Genomic DNA, 18,938 nt, shown 5'->3' on the forward strand with positions numbered 1-18,938 from the left:
CCAGAATAAGCTGCATAAATGAAGGAGAAATAAAGTATTTCCCAGACAAGCAAATGCAAAGAAAATTTTTCACCAATTAACAGGTCCTACAGGAAATGCTCAAAGGGGTCCTAAACATGGAAACAAAAAGTCAATATTCACCATCACAAAAACACAAAAATATAAAACTCACAGTTCTTATAAAACACTCACACAAAGGAAGAAGATACAGGAATAAAATGGCAACACTACAGAATCTCATAGAACCACAAAGTTCTTCAAAAAGATAAATAAAATTGATAAACCACTAGCTAGACTAACCAAAAACAGAGAAGATCCAAATAAACACAATCTGTAAAGAAAAAAGGGATATTACAACTGACACCACAGAAATACAAAAGATCTTGAGAGACTATTATGAACAACTATGTGCTCACAAACTAGGAAACCTAGAGGAAGTGAGTAAACTTCTAGAAACATACAACCTCCCAAGACTGAACCTAGAAGAAATAAAACACCTCAACAGACCAAAAATGAGTAGCAAGATTGAATCAACAATAAAATCTCACAACAACAACAACAAAAAATGCCCAGGACCAGATGGATTCACAACCAAATTCTACCAAACACACAAGAAACTAATACATATCCTCATGAAACAACTCCAAAAATTGAGGAGGAAGGAATTCTATTCTTTCTAACTCATTCTAAGAGGCCAGTATCACCCTCATATGAAAACCAGATAAAGACACAACAAAACTACAGATTAATATTCCTGAAGAAAATAGATGCAAAAAATAGCAAATCAAATGCCATAGCACATTAAAAAAAAATACACTGTGATCATGTGGGATTTATTGCAGGGATGCAAGGATAGTTCCACATGTGCAAATTAATAACTATGACATATCACATAAGCAGAATGAAAGACATCATCTCAATAGATCTAGAAAAAGCATTTGATAAAATTCCACATCTTTTCACGAGAAAAATTCTCAACAAACTAGACATAGAAGGAACATACCTCACATAATAAAGACAATAAATGACAGACTCACAGCCAGCATCAAACTTAATGGGGAAAAGTTGAAAGCATTTCCTTTAAAAATTGGAAAAATATAAGGAAGTTCACTTTCACCACTCTTATTCAACGCAGTACTGTAAGTTCTCACCCCAGATAAATCAACCAAGACAACAAAATAAAAGGCACACAAATTGGAAAAGAGGAAGTAAAATTATCTCTGTTTGCTGATGATATATGCTTATATCTTGAAAACCCTAAAGACTCCACCAAAAAAACTCTTAAATTTAATAAGTGAATTCAGAAAAGTTTCAGCATACAAAATTAACATACAAAAATCAGTAGTGTTTCTATACATCAATAATGATCTAGCCAAGGACAAAATTAAAAAGACAATTTCATTTTGCAATGCTACAACACATTAAAATACTTAGGAATATAGTTAATCAAGGAGGTAAATCATCACTTGGCCAAGCACAGTGGCTTGCCACTGTGGGAGGCTGTGAGCTCCTTGGGAGGCTGAAGCTGGAGGATTGCTTGAGCTCCAGAGTTCAAGATCAGCCTGGGCAACATAGGGAGAACCCATTTCTACAAAAATAATTTAAAAAAAAATAGTCAGGCATGGTGGTGCATGCCTGTGGTCCCAGCTTCTTGGGAGGCTGAGGTGGGAGGATCACTTGGGCCCAAGAAGTCAAGGCTGTAGGGAACTGTGATCATGCCAGTATACTTCAGCCTGGATGATAGAATGAGATTCTGTCAAAAAAACAAAAGAAAAACAAAACTCTGTAAGGATAACAACAAAATACTGATGAGAGAAATCATAGATGACACAAACAAATGGAAAATGGCCCGTGCTCGTGGATTGGAAAAATCAGTATCATTAAAATGACCATACTGCCCAAAGCAATCTATAGATTCAATACAATTTCTATTGGATTACCAAAGTCATTTTTATAGAATTAGAAAAAAAATCTAAAATTCGTATGGAGTCAGAAGAGAGCCCAAATAACCAAAGCAATCCTAAGCAAAAAGAACAAAGTTGGAGGCATCATATTACCTAACTTCAAATTATACTACAAGGCTAGAGTAGCCAAAACAGCATGGTACTGGTATAAAAATAGACACACAGATCAATGGAACAGAATAGAGAACACAGTAATAAAGCCATACCCTACAACCAACTGATCTCCAACAAAGTCAACAAAATAACACACTGATAAAAGGACAGCCAATTCAATAAATAGTAGTAGGAAAATTGAATAGCCATAGGCAGAATAATGAAACTGGACCCCTGTCTCCCACCATATACAAAGGTTAATTCAAGATAAATTGAACACATAAACATAAGACCAGAAACTATTAAAAAAAAATCTTAGAAGAAAACCTAGGAAAACCTCTTCTGGCCATTGGCAAAGAATATATGGTCAAATCCTCAAAAGCAAATGCAAAGAAACAAAAATAGACAAATGGGACTTAATTAAACTAAAAAGCTTCTACACAAAAAAGAAACAATCAACCGAGTAAACAGAAAACTTACAGGATGGGAAAAAAATTATATGCAAACTATGCACCTGACAATGGGTTAATACTCAGAATCTATAAGTAACTCAAACAGCTCAAAAAGCAAAATAATAATCCAATTAAAAAGTGGGCGAGGACATGAACATACATTTTTGTAAAGAAGACATACAAGCAACCAAGAAATATATGAAAAAACAGTTGACATCACTAATCATCAGAGAAATGCAAATTAAAAGCACAGTGGGATTTTGGGAGGCAGGGCAAGATGGTGGAATGGAAAGCTCCACCATTTCCCACTGCAAAGACATCAAGTTAACAAGTATCTACACGGAAAAAAACACCTTCATAACCAAAAAATCAGATGAGCACTCATAGTACCTAGTTTTAACTTCATATCACTAAAAGAGGAAGTGAGGAGATAGAAAAATCAGCTCTGAGTCACTGACACCACTCCTCCCCCATCCCCAGGAGTGGCGGCATGGTGCAGAGACCCTTTCTGGGTGCTAGGGGAAGGAGAACACAGCAACTGAGAGGCATTGAATTCTGTGCTGTTCTGTTAGAGCAAAAGGAAAAACCAGATCAAACTCAGTTGACACCAGCCCACGGAGGGAGTATTTAAACCAGGCCTTGCCAGAGGGGAATCAGCAATCCCAGTAGTCTAAACTTTAGTGTCAAGAAACCTGGCCACTGAGGCCCAAAGTACTCTTTGCCTCTACGTAAGCTTGAAAGGCAGTCTAGGCCTTCAGGACTGCAACTTGTAGGCGAGTCCTAGGGCTGAACTAGGCCCAGAGGGAATAGATTGAGGGGCCATGTCACATACTGAGACATCAGTTAGGGAAGTTAAGGGAGTACTGGCATTACCCCTTCCCTAACCTCAGGCTGCACAACTCGTGGCTCCAAAAAAAGACCCCTTCTTCCCACTTGAAGGAAGGAGAGGTAAAGGTGGGGAGGACTTTGTCTTGCATCTAGCATAGCAGCTCAGCCTATGCTATATGATAAGGCAACAGTCAGAGTCCTAAGGCCCCGTCTCCCCTGTTCCAGGCTCTAGCTCCTAGAAAACATTTCTAGACATGCCCTGGCCCAGAAGGAACCCCACTGCCTTTGAGGAAAGAACCCAGTCCTGACAGCATTCATCACCTGCTAACTGAAGAGCCCTTGGGCCCTGAATAACCAGCAGCAATACCCAGCTACTGCATGGAGGGCCTTGGCGAGCCTCAGAGATTTGCTGGCTTCAGGGACAAAACTGCTACAGGAGGGTAGAGCACCAAGTGGGCTCGTGGGGTTCACAATTCCAGGACTTGATTCTTGGATGGCATTTCTGGACCTGCCCTGATCCAGAGGGAGCCCACTGCCCTAAATGGTGAGTCCCAGGCTAGTTAGCATTCACCACCAGCTGACTTAAGAGAAATTGGGACTTAAGGGAAAATCACTGGTAGTCTGGCAGTACTTCTTCTGTCCAAGGGTGGTGGTGCCTATGGGGTGAGGCTCCCCTGTCTTTGGAAAGGGGAGGGAAGAGGGGGAATGACTGTGTCTTGTAATTTGAGTGCCAGCTCAACTGCAATACAGTAGAATACCAGGTAGACTTCTAAGGTTTTTGAATCTAGTCGCTGACTCCTGGATAGTACTTCTGGATCCACTCAGGGCCTGGGGGACCTCACCACCCTAAAAGGAAAAACACAGGTCTGAACGGCTTGGCCACCTGCTGATTGTAGAACACCAGGGCCTTGAGTGAACATAGGCAGTTTCCAGGGAGGAGTTACAGTAGGTCTTGGGCAAGACCCAGTGCTGTACTGGCTTCAGGTCTGACCCAACACAGTCATAGTGTTGGTGGCCACAGGTGTGCTTGTGTCACTCCACCCCCAGATTTAGGTGGCTCAGAGCAGAGACAGAGAGACTCTATATGTATGGGAAAATATAAGGAAAGAGAACAAGATTCTCTGCTGGTAATCCAGATAATTCTCCTGGGTCTTTTCCAAGACCATCAAGGTGGTACCTCTATGAGTCTCCAAGAACCACAGCATTACTGGGCCTGGGGTGCTCCCTAAAGCAGGAACAGCTTAGATCACAACACTCAAGTTGTGACCCAAGTGCTTTAAAAGGTCTGGAATGCTCTCCTAAGAAGGATGACCAGAAATAAGCCCAGAAAGTGAGGACTACAATAAACACCTAACTCTTCAATACTCAGACACCGAAGAACATCTACTAGCATCAACACCATGCAGGAAAACATGACATCAACAAAGGAACTAAATAAGGCACCAGTAAACAAGCCTGGAGAAACAGAACTATGTGACCTTTTAGACAAAAAATTCAAAATAGCAGTGTTGAGGAAACTAAAAGGAATTCAAAATAACACAGAGAAGGAATTCAGAATTCTATCAGATAAATTTAACAAAGAGATTGAAATAATTAAAAAGAATCAAGCAGAAACTCTGGAGCTAAAAAATGCAGTTGGCACACTAACAAAAGCATCACAGTCCTTTAATAGCAGAATGGATATAGCAGAAAGAAGAATTAGTGAACTTAAAGACAGCCTATTTGAAAATACAGTCAGAAGAGAAAAAAGAATATAAAGCAAGGTAGCATGCTTACAGGATCTAGAAAATAGCCTTAAAAGGGGAAATACAAGATTTATTCACCTGAAAAAGGAGGTAGAGAAAGAGATAGGGGTAGAAAGTTTTATTCAAAGGGATAATAACTGATCCAAGATAATAACAAATAACAGGGATAATACCCAAACCTAGAGAAAGATATCAATATCCAAGTATAAGAAAGTTATAGAATATCAAACAGATTTAACCGAAAGACTACCTTGAGGCATTTAATAATCAAACTCCCAAAGGTCAAGGATAAAAAAAGGGTCCTAAGAGCAGCAAAAGAAACAAATAAAATGTTATGGAGCTCCAGTACTCCTGGCGCCAGACTGTCAGTGGAAACCTTGTAGGCCAGGAGAGAGTGGCATGACATATTTAAAGTGCTGAAGGAAAAAAATAAGTTTACCATAGAGTAGTATATCCAGGGAAAGTATTTTTCAAGCATGAAGAAGAAATAAAGACTTTCCCAGAAAAACAAAAGCTGAGGGATTTCATTGATACCAGACCGTATCGATTACAATGTTCACCATTGAGGTTTTGGGCACACTAATAGCCCAGACTTCACCACTCCACAATATATTCATGTGAGAAATATGCACCTGAACCCCCTAAACATAGATAAAAAATAAAAATAAAGATTAAAAAATTAAAAAAGATTTCAGGACAAGTAATATAACTGGATAGATAGATAAAAAAATAAAGATTTCAGGACAAATAATATAACTGCATATTGGCTGTCTAAGTTTATTCTCTAAATTAAAGACAGCTTTTTGGCTGTTCTTCAGTGAATAAGTGCTCTCATTTATCTAGAGAACAGCATAATATTTTTAAAAGAATCTGGAAATGATTGAACTAAATCCAATTAAGCTGAATAACTAGAGGAGTTAAAACAAGTGTGCAAGGCACTCAGACTAAAGCTGCAAAATTTTGGTATCCATATAAATTTTATTAATTTTTTTATCAAGGTATTTTTATAAGAAAAAGTCACTTAATTTTCTCCAATTATGGAATACTTATATATTTATTATATATTTGGAAAAAATTGTCCCTAGCCATCATGTTGTGATAGTTCTGCAATTTTAATGATTACATAACATTTAATATTACAGCTATTCCATAATCAATGTATAAATTACCCTATTATTGAGCTGTCGATTTATTTATAATTTTTAGCATTGTTAATCAAATTGTAAATGTCTTCTATAGAAATACATACGTGCATTTTAGATCTTTCATTTTATTTATTTAACAAACATTTACATAACACTTATATGCCAGGCAATATATTACATTCTTTATAAATATTACATTATTTAATCTTCTTAACAATTCTGCAAAATAGACTATAACTATTCCCATTTTACAAGTAAGGAAAATGAGGCACAGAAAGGTTAATCATATTTTCAAGGTAATAAAGCTAGTAATTAGCTGAACTGAAATTCGAACCAGGATACTCTGGCTCCAAAGCTGACACTCTTAAATGTTACTTTCTGCTATGTCTCTGAAGTATAAATTCTAGAAGAGGATAGGGCCAGAAGTATTAACACTTGGGGATTATTAGAGTATTTTATTCACTTATTTCCAAATTGTATACTATACCCAGTATACAATTTATTAGTGTATTTTATTATTAGTGGGGATTATTAATGTGTTTTATTCACTTATTTCCAGTATATGTATACAATTTTACATACCTACAATTGGTGAAACAAGATGGCAATTTCAGTATAACTTCAACAATATACTTTTTTTACAGTTCGGGAAGAGATATATTATGTCTCATAGCCTTCAATTGGGTTTAAGCATTTAAAAACATGTCTATTAATCATTTTTTCTTTCTTTTTAAAATTGTTCCATGCCAATGTATTTATTTCTGCATTTATTCATTCAACAACTATTCCTTTAGTGCCCAATATGTACCAGGCACAGTTCAAGGCACTTGAAATAAGTCTTTGAAGAAAATACATAGACTCAACATCCTCAAGAAACTTATCTTCTACTTGCAGAGATACAAACAATAAACAGCAAACATAAGTACAGAGGACAGTATAGATAATAACTCCTACGAGAACAACAAAAGATTCCAGGTAAGAGGATTGAGAGTGGAAGAGCTGCTGCTCACAACTGTAAACAGGATGATAAAAGTAGGCTTCATTGAGAAAATGGCATTTGAGCAAAAGCTTGGAGGTGAGAAAGTTAGCCATCGGCACTTCAAGGGGAAGAAATTTCTAGGCAGAGGGAACATCCAGTACAAAGGTTCTAAGGAGGATCCTACCTGGTGTGTCCAAGGAACAGCAAAGAAGGCTGTCAGGATATAGCTAAGTGTGCAGGTACAGTAGTCAAGGCATTGAGATTGGGAGGTATGAGGCAGTGGAGATACAGCTAGGTCATGTGGAGTTTGTAAGCTATTGTGAAGACTTTGGCTTTTATATGAAGTGTGAAGGCAAGACTTTTGAGATTGTTGAGCAGAGGTGTGACATAACCCACTTTTAAAAGGGTCACTCTGGACAACAAATTATAGGACACAAAGCTAAAAGCAAGAGAACACTTAAGAGGCTATTTTAAGAATTCAAGGAGAGATGATAAAACTTAGTGAGTTTGTAGCAGTACAGGTGGTAAAGAATTCTGGATATTTTCAGAAGGTAGGAACACAGAGATTTCATGATTGGATGATGAGTGAGAAGAAAAAGACTTGATGAACCCAGGTTTCTTGGCTTAAACAACTGGAAGGATATTTCTTTCCATGTTTCAACTAGAACGTATTTTAAAAATATTTTTGTAAAAGTTATTTATATATAAATAATTTAAATCCATCTATGTCATATACATTACAAAAGTTTTCTCAGTTTACTTTTGTTAATTTTGTTTGTGACATACAGTTTTAATTTTGTATATTTGTAGGCAACCGTAATATTTTTCTTTCAGTTTCCTGTTTTGGCTTTCATTATTGTGCAAATATAAACATTTGCCTAGATTTTCCTCCATTTTTTTGTTTATCAGTATACATTTAATACTTTACCATATCTAAAATTAATCTTGATATATGACATATCAAAGTCTTTTTCACTTGTCATTTATTCCAGCATCATTTTCTGTAATGCTCTTCTTATCATCTATAAAATTCTATTTTGGAATTTTCCATTTATTCCATTATATTCTTCCTCAAGCATCAAATATCTTTATTGTTGTTTTGGAATATTACTGTTTCATAAAGCTGTGAACATTACATTCATTATTCAGTCTGTTTGGCTCATCTTATTATTTGTAATTCCAAGTTGATTAGGAACAACCAAGCAACATCTACCTTAGATTTTGACTGGAGTCATGTTAATCTTGTAGGTGCATTTAACAAGAATGGCTATTGCTATAACATTGAATCTTCTACTCCGTTGATAATTTTTTGAATATTTGCAGAATTCTCTTCATCATCAAAGTTTTAAAATAAAATTTATAAGAATGGGTCTAAATGTTTGTTCTTTTCGTTCTTTTAGTTCCTGGTTTTCAGTTCATCCTTTCCATTTGAGATCTGTATCTTCTTTTCCTCAGTTGAAGGGGAATTTTTTTTTATTACATCTGTAGTTAGTTCTTCTGCTGTGTCTCCTCTTCAGCAACATTAGGTATCCAAAATATTGCATTTCAGTTATTTCACCCTAAGACCCTATTTTCTCTATTTTTATATCTCCTTATTCTATAAGTTATTGATAAATATATTTTCTACATTATTGGTCAAATCTATTATTTACTATTTTAATGTTGATACCAAATAACTTTAGTTGTTTTTTTTTTTTAAACTCAGCCAACCTTCTTTTAACTGCAATCAGTTGTCCCATCATCTCACTCTTCACTCGTTCTTATATGGATTTTTGTTTTCTTAACTACCATTGAGAACATTGAGCAATGCTTTATGGAACTTTCTCCTGTTTCCTGTTATAAATCTTTTAAAAAGTCAACCTTATTTCTAAATCTTGATTGTTATACCTTTTCTTCTTGCATTGCTATGCTGCATTAGGCCTCATTTTGTTGTTGTTTTGTTGTGTTTTTCTTGTCCACTTCTGCTTAAATGACGAAAGTGGTAGCTGCCCTGGCATTTGCCCATGTACACAGAGGGTGGATTATCCTTGGTTCTTTTTACCATCCACATGAATGGAACTAAATTTCTGTTTCTCATCTTGAGCTTATGTGTTGTTTTATATGCAAATATTCTAGCTAAATTTCTGATGTCTGGCCAAGATTTACATTGTGTGCTGCCTCTCGACTGAGGAGGAAATTCTCTTGTATTTATGATACCACAGGGAGAAAACTTCATCCCTGGATAATATAAATTCTTTAAATTTAAATCCCAGGAAGAAAGCATGCACTACAACTTCTAGACATCTCTATTTATACTCCAACTTTACATTTAGAAGGTATTAATAAGGCAACAAGGGGACAACAACCCCTATTACAATGATGCAAAACTCCTGGCCCCTTTACAGCCTAGCCTTAGTGGACTACAAATATAATTTCTATTCTTATGTTTAGTGGAGGCTTTGCATCTTCAAAATAACAGTCGGGGGTTGGGGGACTAGGGGAGGGATAGCATTAGGAGAAATACCTAATGTAGATGACAGGTTGATGGGTGCAGCAAACCACCATCGTACCTATGTAACAAACCTGCACATTCTGCACATGTATCCCAAAACTTAAAGTATAATTAAAAAATAGAATAAATTGAAATAACATTGAATAAATAAATGAATACATAAACTAACCTAAAGGAAATAAACAAAAATGTCAGCATATTAGGTCAATGGCTTAATTATAGATTATAATAATTATGTATTATATAAGTATATTTATAGATTATAGATAATAGATTATATATATATATTTTTGTTGTTGAGACAGTGTCCTGCTCTGTTGCTCAGGCTGGAGTGCAGTGGCACAATTATGGCTCACTGCAGCCTTGACCTCCAGGCTCAAGTGATTTTCCCACCTCAGCCTCCTTAGCACCTGGGACTACAGGCACACACCATCGTGCATGGCTAATTTTTTAAATTTTTTGTAGAGATAGGATTTTGCCTTGTTGCCCAGGCTGGTCTCAAACTCTTGGCCTCAAGTGATCCTCCCGACTTGGCCTCTGAAAATGCTGGGATTACAGGCGTGAGCCACCACTCTTGGCCAATTTGTATACTTATAATTTAGATTTTATATTTATACTATAATTAGTATATTAACTTACACTTATATTTGATAAATATTTTAATATCTATCAACTCAATTATTTGCATTATCTGTCCTAGGAAGTACTTTCCTGACATCAAGTTCCCTAAGATGTGAACTTTAATCAGCATGCTACTTGAATTTTAATCAGAATCATAGAGTAAAAATTGCCCTGGAAGAGTGTTTTATAGAAACTCTAGAAAAACCCAGCGAAATATGCCTACTCCATAATTGTATTTGCTGTTCTAATGACCAGATAATGGAATCCCCAAATACAGTAGCCCTTTACCATTAAAAGTATTAGATGTTTTGGAAAAGAGAGAGTGATGAGAAGCAAAAATAACAATAATAATAACAGATACAGAGATTAGTTGAAGATTGAAAATCTTACAGCTCTAGTCCTTCAAGGCATGATCCCTCCCCACTATATACTTTCATAGGGAATGATATTGCTAATGTTCCTGCCGAAAATGTTCAGATATTTTGGCGTTTTCAAAGGCAAGGAACAATACAATTACTCCTAGATTTTTGCCATTATAGCGACATCTGATTTATTGACTTTTCAGTAACTAAATAATATCACACCAAAAGTTATAAAATGACTTCCCAACTCTCTTCTGTTGATATAGACCCCACCTAAATGTATATTATTATCATTTATTATTTTTATTTTTACTCTCCACAGGTTCTTGTGTACTATGTTTAACATTGACAAGAAGATAATTAGGAAATAAATATATATAAATACAGGAACATAAAGAGAAATAAAGAGGAAGCACCACAGTCAACTAAAAAGAGAGATTCCCAGCAACCTACACAACCATTTTTATAGGCTCTCAGCTGATGCTTAGTGTTTGGACAACTCATACATGCAGATTGACAGATGACCAACTTATAAAAGAGATTTTTAATAATTCTTAATGATTTCACAGGGTGTTGTCAATGGAAATATGGATTCTGCTACAGCAAACATGTACATCTATACCATGTGGAACAAGGATAGTGGGAAAACCTCTGATTGTGAGGACGTAGAACTGAGAAGAGCATATGAAATGTCATAAGAAAAACACTTCTGGAGCATGTCGTCTTGAAGAAAATGGTATCCAGACAGTCAGGATTGTGTTACATTTTAATAGGAATGGGGATATTTGTGATATACTGACAAACCAAGACAGGTGACTATAAAACTGCAATGTAAAGTGTCAGCTTCTCCTCACACCTTTATAGTAGACATCTGAGAACCTCACTCCTGTCAGCGTATTCTTGGGGTTGAATCTCAAGTGATCCATAGGATCTTAGATACAGCAGATGAAAATAGGCTTTTCTGTCTTCCTAAGTAAACAGCAATGAAGTTGAGAGAAAGAAGATATTGCTGGAAGTCATGATAAAGTCTATCTTCTGTGACCATATGTTTCCTTAGAGAGTTTTAGACATTGACCCTCATCTAAAAAATTGTGGAAAAGGACTCTCACCAGTCTGTTAATATGTATGTATATGAAAGAAATTACTGGTAAACTTCTAAGGCAGGCATTGGTGTTACTTTTTTTAATCTTTATTGTGTCTGTGAAATGATTGTGTGTATTTTTTCTTTGATTAGACAATGAGATTCCGAAATAAATTTTATTAAAGCCAAAAAGAACCTTTATACCTTTTTGAGATTCTAATATTTATGTAAAATATAGTCTGAAATACACAATAAACAGATATTTGAATACATGAATTTTTAAACCATTACTTAAGAAACCAATATTTTCAAGTTTAAAAGATAACATGTTGAAATCAAAATTTAATTTTCTTACCTTTCTGGGTATGTAAGTGATTTTAACATGAGACTCTGGATCTTGTATGTGCATGTGGAACACTGCAGATTTGAGCTCTGGAAATATGTCAAACCAATGCTTGAAATATTTACAAAGTCATTGTAAAATTGAGCAAGAATCTTGACTTCTTGAAGTTTATAAAATGGTTTGTTCTTTCTAGAGAGAAAATTTGATACACGCAGCATATTAATAATTTGAAACATAACTCAATTCTAAAATCAATATAATCCTAATAAGGGAGGCCACAGAGAACAAAATTATAGGGAAAAGGCCAAACAAAATATTATTGCAGTATTTATTAAAATAATTAAAACCGTAATTTATAACAGAACAAAATAATAAATGCAAAATAATAATAAATGCATTCCCTCATAGAACTATTTTGAAAATGCTTCTTTTGGGAAAAAGTGACATGCCTTTCTGAGTAGATGTCTAGATTTTACATTTGACTAGAATTAGAGAAGTCATCCTATATGTGTTTTTAGACCCTTTAACAACTATCACAGTTCCTTAAATAGACTAGATGCTTAACGGATAACTTAAAAATATTTTATCAAATATTTTTGACCTAGAGCAATAACTTATAAAGAACTGAGATTCAAAACAGAAATAGTGTTTAATAAGTACAATTTTCTGTGCATTTACAATGTAATTAAGCTTTACATGCTTAACCTCATTTAACTACCTGAAAAACTCCTTTTATTAGGTACTATGAGTATTACCATTTTACAGATAAGAAAACTGAGCATCAGGGCATATAAATGTCTTTCCCAAAGCCACACAGCTAATAATGCTCCTCACTGCTCTGCTCAATTTCTCATCCGTATGTGCCAGAAATGTGGGTCCCTGGAGTCATTTATCTCAACCTGGGCTTTCATGACCCCAAGAGGAACTCCAGCTACTCTATTGCACTTTTTCTCACTAGAAAAAACTGATGGCAAAGAGGAGAAAGAGAAGGAGAAGGAGGAAGAAGAGGTGTAGGAGGAAGAGATGAAGGAAGAGAAAGAAAAGTAGAAGGCGGAGGTGGAGGAGAAGAAGGAGGAGAAAGGGAAGGGACTAAAGAAGAGGACAGAAGTGAAGGGAAAAAAAGTTTTTTAAAAAATCAGTTCAAAGAAGTTTCTCTTTTGAGCCAACAACAACTTGGTTAATCAAAGGTGACGATCACACAGAGAACAGCTGAAGAGTAACTAGTAGGGCACCCAGCACTCCCTGCCATCTCATATTTTTTCCTGCTCTCTTTTTGATTCCTTGCAGCAGTTAGACACCAGAAAAAGGACATGATCATTCTGCTCAAAGTCCATTTCTGCTACCTCCTGGCAGGGTTACCACCTTCTTTTTCACAGACTATAATGTCATTAGATATATCACTAATGTCTTTCCATGAACATATCCAAATTTTTCAGCGATAATTCAAATTCAACATATCCAGATAGGAATGTGTTATCTTTCCATACAAACTCACAGCCACACCAGTGTTTTCAATTACCAACAGTTTGCTCATGACTACAAAATCTCTACCTTCAGCTAAGGCCTGTATGCTAAGTTTTAGTTACATGTATCCACTGTCATTCATCGTGTCCATGTGGATATCTTAAGGATGCCTGAAGCTCACTAGGTTCATATCTAAATGACTCATCTTCTCCAACACTTTCTCCAACCAAAAAAAAAAAAATACTAAAACTAAAACTTACATTGTCTCAGAGTATTAAATGGCACCACCACCTATTACCCAAGTCAAATAACTAGGATTCACCCTTGATAGTGCCCTTCTTTCAACCTCCACATTCAATCTATCAGAAATTTATATTGACTTTACCTCTGAAATATCAAAACTGATTTGAATCCCTCATTTTTCCATTTCAACTATAAACCTTCAAACCCAGGGCACCATTGTGTCATGTCTATATTCCTGCAACAGCATCTTGCTTTGTATCTCTCCAATCCACTGTGGTTAAATTGTTTTTCCAAAAGAAAAATCCAACTGTGGCCTCAACCTGACTGCCACAACTAAAATACTTCAGTGGTTTTCATGTGCCCAGTGAATAAAATATAAATTCTGGAACATGGCCTATGAGTTCTAATTTCTATAATATATCTAAGTGTTCTCTAGATTTCTCCTCTCTTTCTTACTTTCCCAGTCTCTATTTTTTTTTTTTTTTTTTTTTTTTGAGATGGAGTCTCACTCTGTCACCCAGGCTGGAGTGCAGTGGTGCAATCTTGGCTCACTGAAACCTCCATCTCCCAGGTTCAGGTGATTCTCCTGCCTCAGCTTCCTGAGCAGCTGGGACTACAGGCACACGCCACCACACCCAGCTAATTTTTGTATTTTTAGTAGAGACAGGGTTTCACCATATTGGCCAGGCTGGCCTCGAACTCCTGACCTTGTGATCCACCCACCTTGGACTACCACAGTGCTGAGATTACAAGCGTGAGCCACGATGCCCAGCCCCAGCCTTTATTCTTAAACACACTAAACTGCCTTCAGCTCCTGAAGTGGGTCATGCTTCTCTATGCTTCAGATTTTCTGTATTTATTGGTCCTTCTGCCTGGAATGCAGTAGGGCAATGACTCCTGTTCACCATTTAGGACTTGACTAATATAAGCATCAATAGAGAAACTTTTAGTCACCCCACTAATTGACATCCCCTATTTTAATTTTCTATATACATTATGATTTATGTCAAGACATTTTTTTATGAACAGATTTTACTTATATAATTTTATAATTATTTGACTATCCTTATATGTCTCATCATGCTACAAGCTTAATGAAAGTAAGACCATGACTGATTTTCTCACCACAGTATCCCCAGCACTTAACACAGTGCCTGGCTCTGTGTAGATACTCATTAAAAATTGTTTGAATAGTAGAATGATGGACATCATTGTTTTATTTTTATTATTAATTTAAAATCTATCTGCTATAGACATCTAATTTATATAAGAGCAGACATTTAATTTGTCCAGAATTGTATCCCCTATTCCTAGCACAGATCCGGGTCTATAGAAGAACTCAATAATTTGTAATGAATGGATTAAATTGGATTCTCTGCATGTATCTTTTAGCTCAGTATAATAGCATTATACTTTTTAAATAGTCACAAAGCTCAAAACTTGAAGTCACTCTAGATTGGTTTCTTTCCTTAACGTTCACTTATTCAATTAACCATGCAAACACACAACACGTCTATTCTAAAGCCCCAAAACCTCTGGAATCTCCCTTACCCTGTTTTTTTGTTCCCACTGATTTGGATCCAGGCTCATGTTATCTTTCATATGAATTATCACAGTAACTACTTCTGTAGCCTCCTATCTCATGGCTTGCTCCCTCTAATCTCTCCATTACTCATATGTCTGGGCCATCTTTCTATCCTGAATATCCAATATTGATATTTCCCATTTAACATCCTATATTGGCATATTAATATATCTGGTCCAATGAATCATTAATAGTATAGAAAAAATAACATTCAGTATAAAAATCAGGATGCAGAACACATTTCAATCAGATCCTAATTTTGCTAAATAAAAAAATCATATGTCTGCACATAGGGGCATGTACAAGAAGGAGGAAGGGGAAGAATGATTATAAACCAAATGCAAAGTGTAGGTATTCCTGGATGGTATAATTACAGGTGATCCCTATTTTCTATTATATAATATTATACATTTTCTACAGTGAGTAAATATTCCTGTTTCCATTTTAAAAAGGAAAATAAAAGATCATTTAAAATTCTTTGACTCCTGTGCCATCTTAAAGACAATTAAAATCCCAAAACATAATTAATTAAATGTATACTCATGTGCTGCACAATGATTTTTTTGTCAACAAAGGACTGAATATATGACAGTGGTCCCATAAGATTATGACACTATATTTTCACTGTACCTTTTTCTATGCTTAGATATTTTTATATAGACAAATATTTACCATTGTGTTACAATTGCCTCCAGTATTCAATACTGTAGCATGCTGTACAGGTTTGTAACTTATTGCTTCTAGGTTATAAACCTATGCTACACTCCATATAGCCTACGTGTGTAGCAGGCTATACCATCTAAGTTTGGACTCTATAATGTCCAAGCAATGACAGAATCACCTAAATATGCATTTCTCAGAGGATATTCCCATTGTTAAATGATGAATGACTGTATTAGCAAATAATTATTAACAGAAAAACAGTAAACCCATTAGCCAAGATTAGGTGGACAGATTATAACACATGCGTATATGTTCCCATATTTTATATTCCTTCACAACAATGCACTAACTAATCCAAGTATCTGAATAAAATTAATCACTATTTCATGCTGTTCCACAGAGAATATAATGTTTGTAAATTAACTCAAGACCAACAGTTTCTTTGCCTTCTGAACAAATTTGAAACATCTGTTCTAGGCTTGTGTTCATGTGCAGTTTTTGAATTTAGATACTGTATTAGTCTGTTCTCATGTGGCTATGGAGAAATACCCAAGACTTGGTAATTTATAAAGAAAAGAGGTTCAACTGACTCAACAGGTCTGCATTGCTGAGGAGGCCTCAGGAAGAGGAAACTTACAAACATGGCAGAAGGGAAAGCAACATGACCTACTTCATATGGTGGCAGGAGAGAGAAGAATGAGAATCGAGCAAATAGAGAAGCCCCATATAAAACCATCAGATCTCTTGAGAACTTACTCTCTATCAAGAGAATAATATGGGGGAAACCACCCCTGTGATTCAATTATCTCCACCTGGTCCCGCCCTTGACAGGTGGGGATTATTACAATTCAAGGTGAGACTTCGGTAGGAACACAGAGTTAAACCAAATCATTCCACCCCTGGCCTTCCCAAATCTCATGTTCTCACATTTCAAAACACAATTATGCCCTTCCAACAGTCCCCCAAAGTCTTAACTCATTCCAATATTCACCCAAAAGTCCAAGTCCAAAGTCTCATTTGAGACAAGGTTAGTCCCTTCCACCTATGAGCCTGTAAAATCAAAAGCAAGTTAGTTACTTCCTAGATACAATGGGGGTACAAGCATTGAGTAAATACACCCATTCCAAATGAGAGCAATTGGCCAAAACAAAGGGGCTACAGGCCCCATCCAAGTCTGAAATCCAATAGGGCAGTCATTAAACCCTAAAGTTCCAAAATGATCCCCTTTAACTCATGTCTCACATTCAGGACACGCTGATGCAAGAGGTGAGCTCCCATAGCTTTGGGCAGCTCCACCCCTGTGGCTTTGCAGGGTACGGCCCCTCTTCCAGCTGCTTTCATGGCTAGCGTTGGGTGTCTGCCGGTTTTCCAGGTGCATGGTGCAAGCTGTCAGTGGATCTACCAATCTAGAGTCTGGAGGAATGTAGCCTTTTTTTCACAGCTCCACGAGGCAGTGCCCCAGTGGGAACTCTGTATAGGGCTCCAATCCCACATTTCCTTTCCACACTGCCCTAGCAGAGGTTCTCCATGAGGGCTCTGCCCCTGCACCAGATTTCCACTTGGAGCTCCAGGCATTTCCACACACCCTCTGAAATCTAGGTGGAGGTTCCCAAACCTCAATTCTTGTCTTCTGCAACCTACAGAACCAACAAGAATAGTATGGGGGAAACCACTCCCATGATTCAATTATCTCAACCTGGTCCAATCCTTGACACGTGGGGATTACTACAATTCAAGGTGAGATTTGGGTGGGGACAAACAGCCAAACCATATCAGGTACTCTCCTATCTCTAGGTTTTTGATACATGCTTTCTGTTCCCTGACTGTATTGCCTTGCTTTCAAATACTTCCTTGATTCTTCTCTGGGCTCCAACAGTACATTAAGTGATCTTCTTTTATAAAACATTTTACTAAAAGCTACAATTATGCATGAGTCTCCAGTATTCTGTGACTTTCTTGAGAACAAAATACTGTCTGTGTCAGTTTGGATCCCCATTATTTTGAGAAATGCCTGAATAAGTTTGATGCTGAATAATTTGAATAAGCAATTAAATCAATTTAATAGCCAAAAATCCTGTTTTTGTTAAGAATAAATAATAGATCATGTGTGAATGTGTACGTATATACATACATAAATACAATTGTAAGCAATTTAAAGTAATGAACAATTATGGAATAATATTGGTTATTATTTTAGAACATTCAGTGTTCAAAATTAGGTGAAAAGGGCTGAAAAGTTTCTCTCAATAAAAGATGGGTCTTGACGAAAGTCAAGAATTTGGATTGGAATTTTTGTTTAATTTCTTTTATCTTCTTTGGGTGACTGAAGGTTAGTTTAAAAAGGGAAAGGAAAACGGATAATTGTTACTCTTTCACTACCAGTTCTATACAACTGTTAAATCATCTGCAATGTCTTTATTAACTTTAAGAAAATTACATTTATACAATCTAATATTAAACATATGTTTATCCAAAATTTTAAACATTTTGCTGGACTTGTAACCCAGGGTACTATCTCTAAGGATAATCATGGCATCCCTTGATGGAATGGTTTTTATGTTACTTCAGTACACAGGTATTTTATATTTTCGTTATGGTGAACTTATCATTATTTTCTTTGTGGATTCCAATGTTTGAAAGGTTTACCTACTATTATGAGCTATGGCTACTTTTTATATTTTAATATTGTTTCAGATTTTACCTGTGCTAATAATACTGTAACATTAAATACTTTCACTGCCATTGTTTGTGAATGTGCAAATAAATAAGTAGTCAGGGACTTTCTCCTGGCTCACAGAGTTTAGATGTCACTATGTACTCAGGTCCAAGGTCCATCGCACATTAATTTAGTTAATTAGTTAATTTATGTACTGTAACTA

General features: G+C 36.0%; 1 protein-coding gene across 6 annotated transcripts in view; it reads right to left on the reverse strand.

The window, feature by feature from the left end:
* The window catches only part of LIPI (lipase I), a 107,072-nt gene that overhangs the window by 23,677 nt on the left and 64,457 nt on the right, over positions 1-18,938 (reverse strand). For all 6 annotated transcript variants that reach the window (XM_024352366.3, XM_054675195.2, XM_054675193.1 and 3 more), the window contains one exon: positions 12,117-12,293. In XM_024352366.3, coding sequence (XP_024208134.2) covers positions 12,117-12,293 — 177 coding nt within the window. The remainder of the gene's footprint in view (positions 1-12,116; positions 12,294-18,938) is intronic.

This window comes from Pan troglodytes, chromosome 22 (assembly GCF_028858775.2).
Source record: "Pan troglodytes isolate AG18354 chromosome 22, NHGRI_mPanTro3-v2.0_pri, whole genome shotgun sequence".
NCBI classification, from domain to species: Eukaryota; Metazoa; Chordata; class Mammalia; order Primates; family Hominidae; genus Pan; species Pan troglodytes.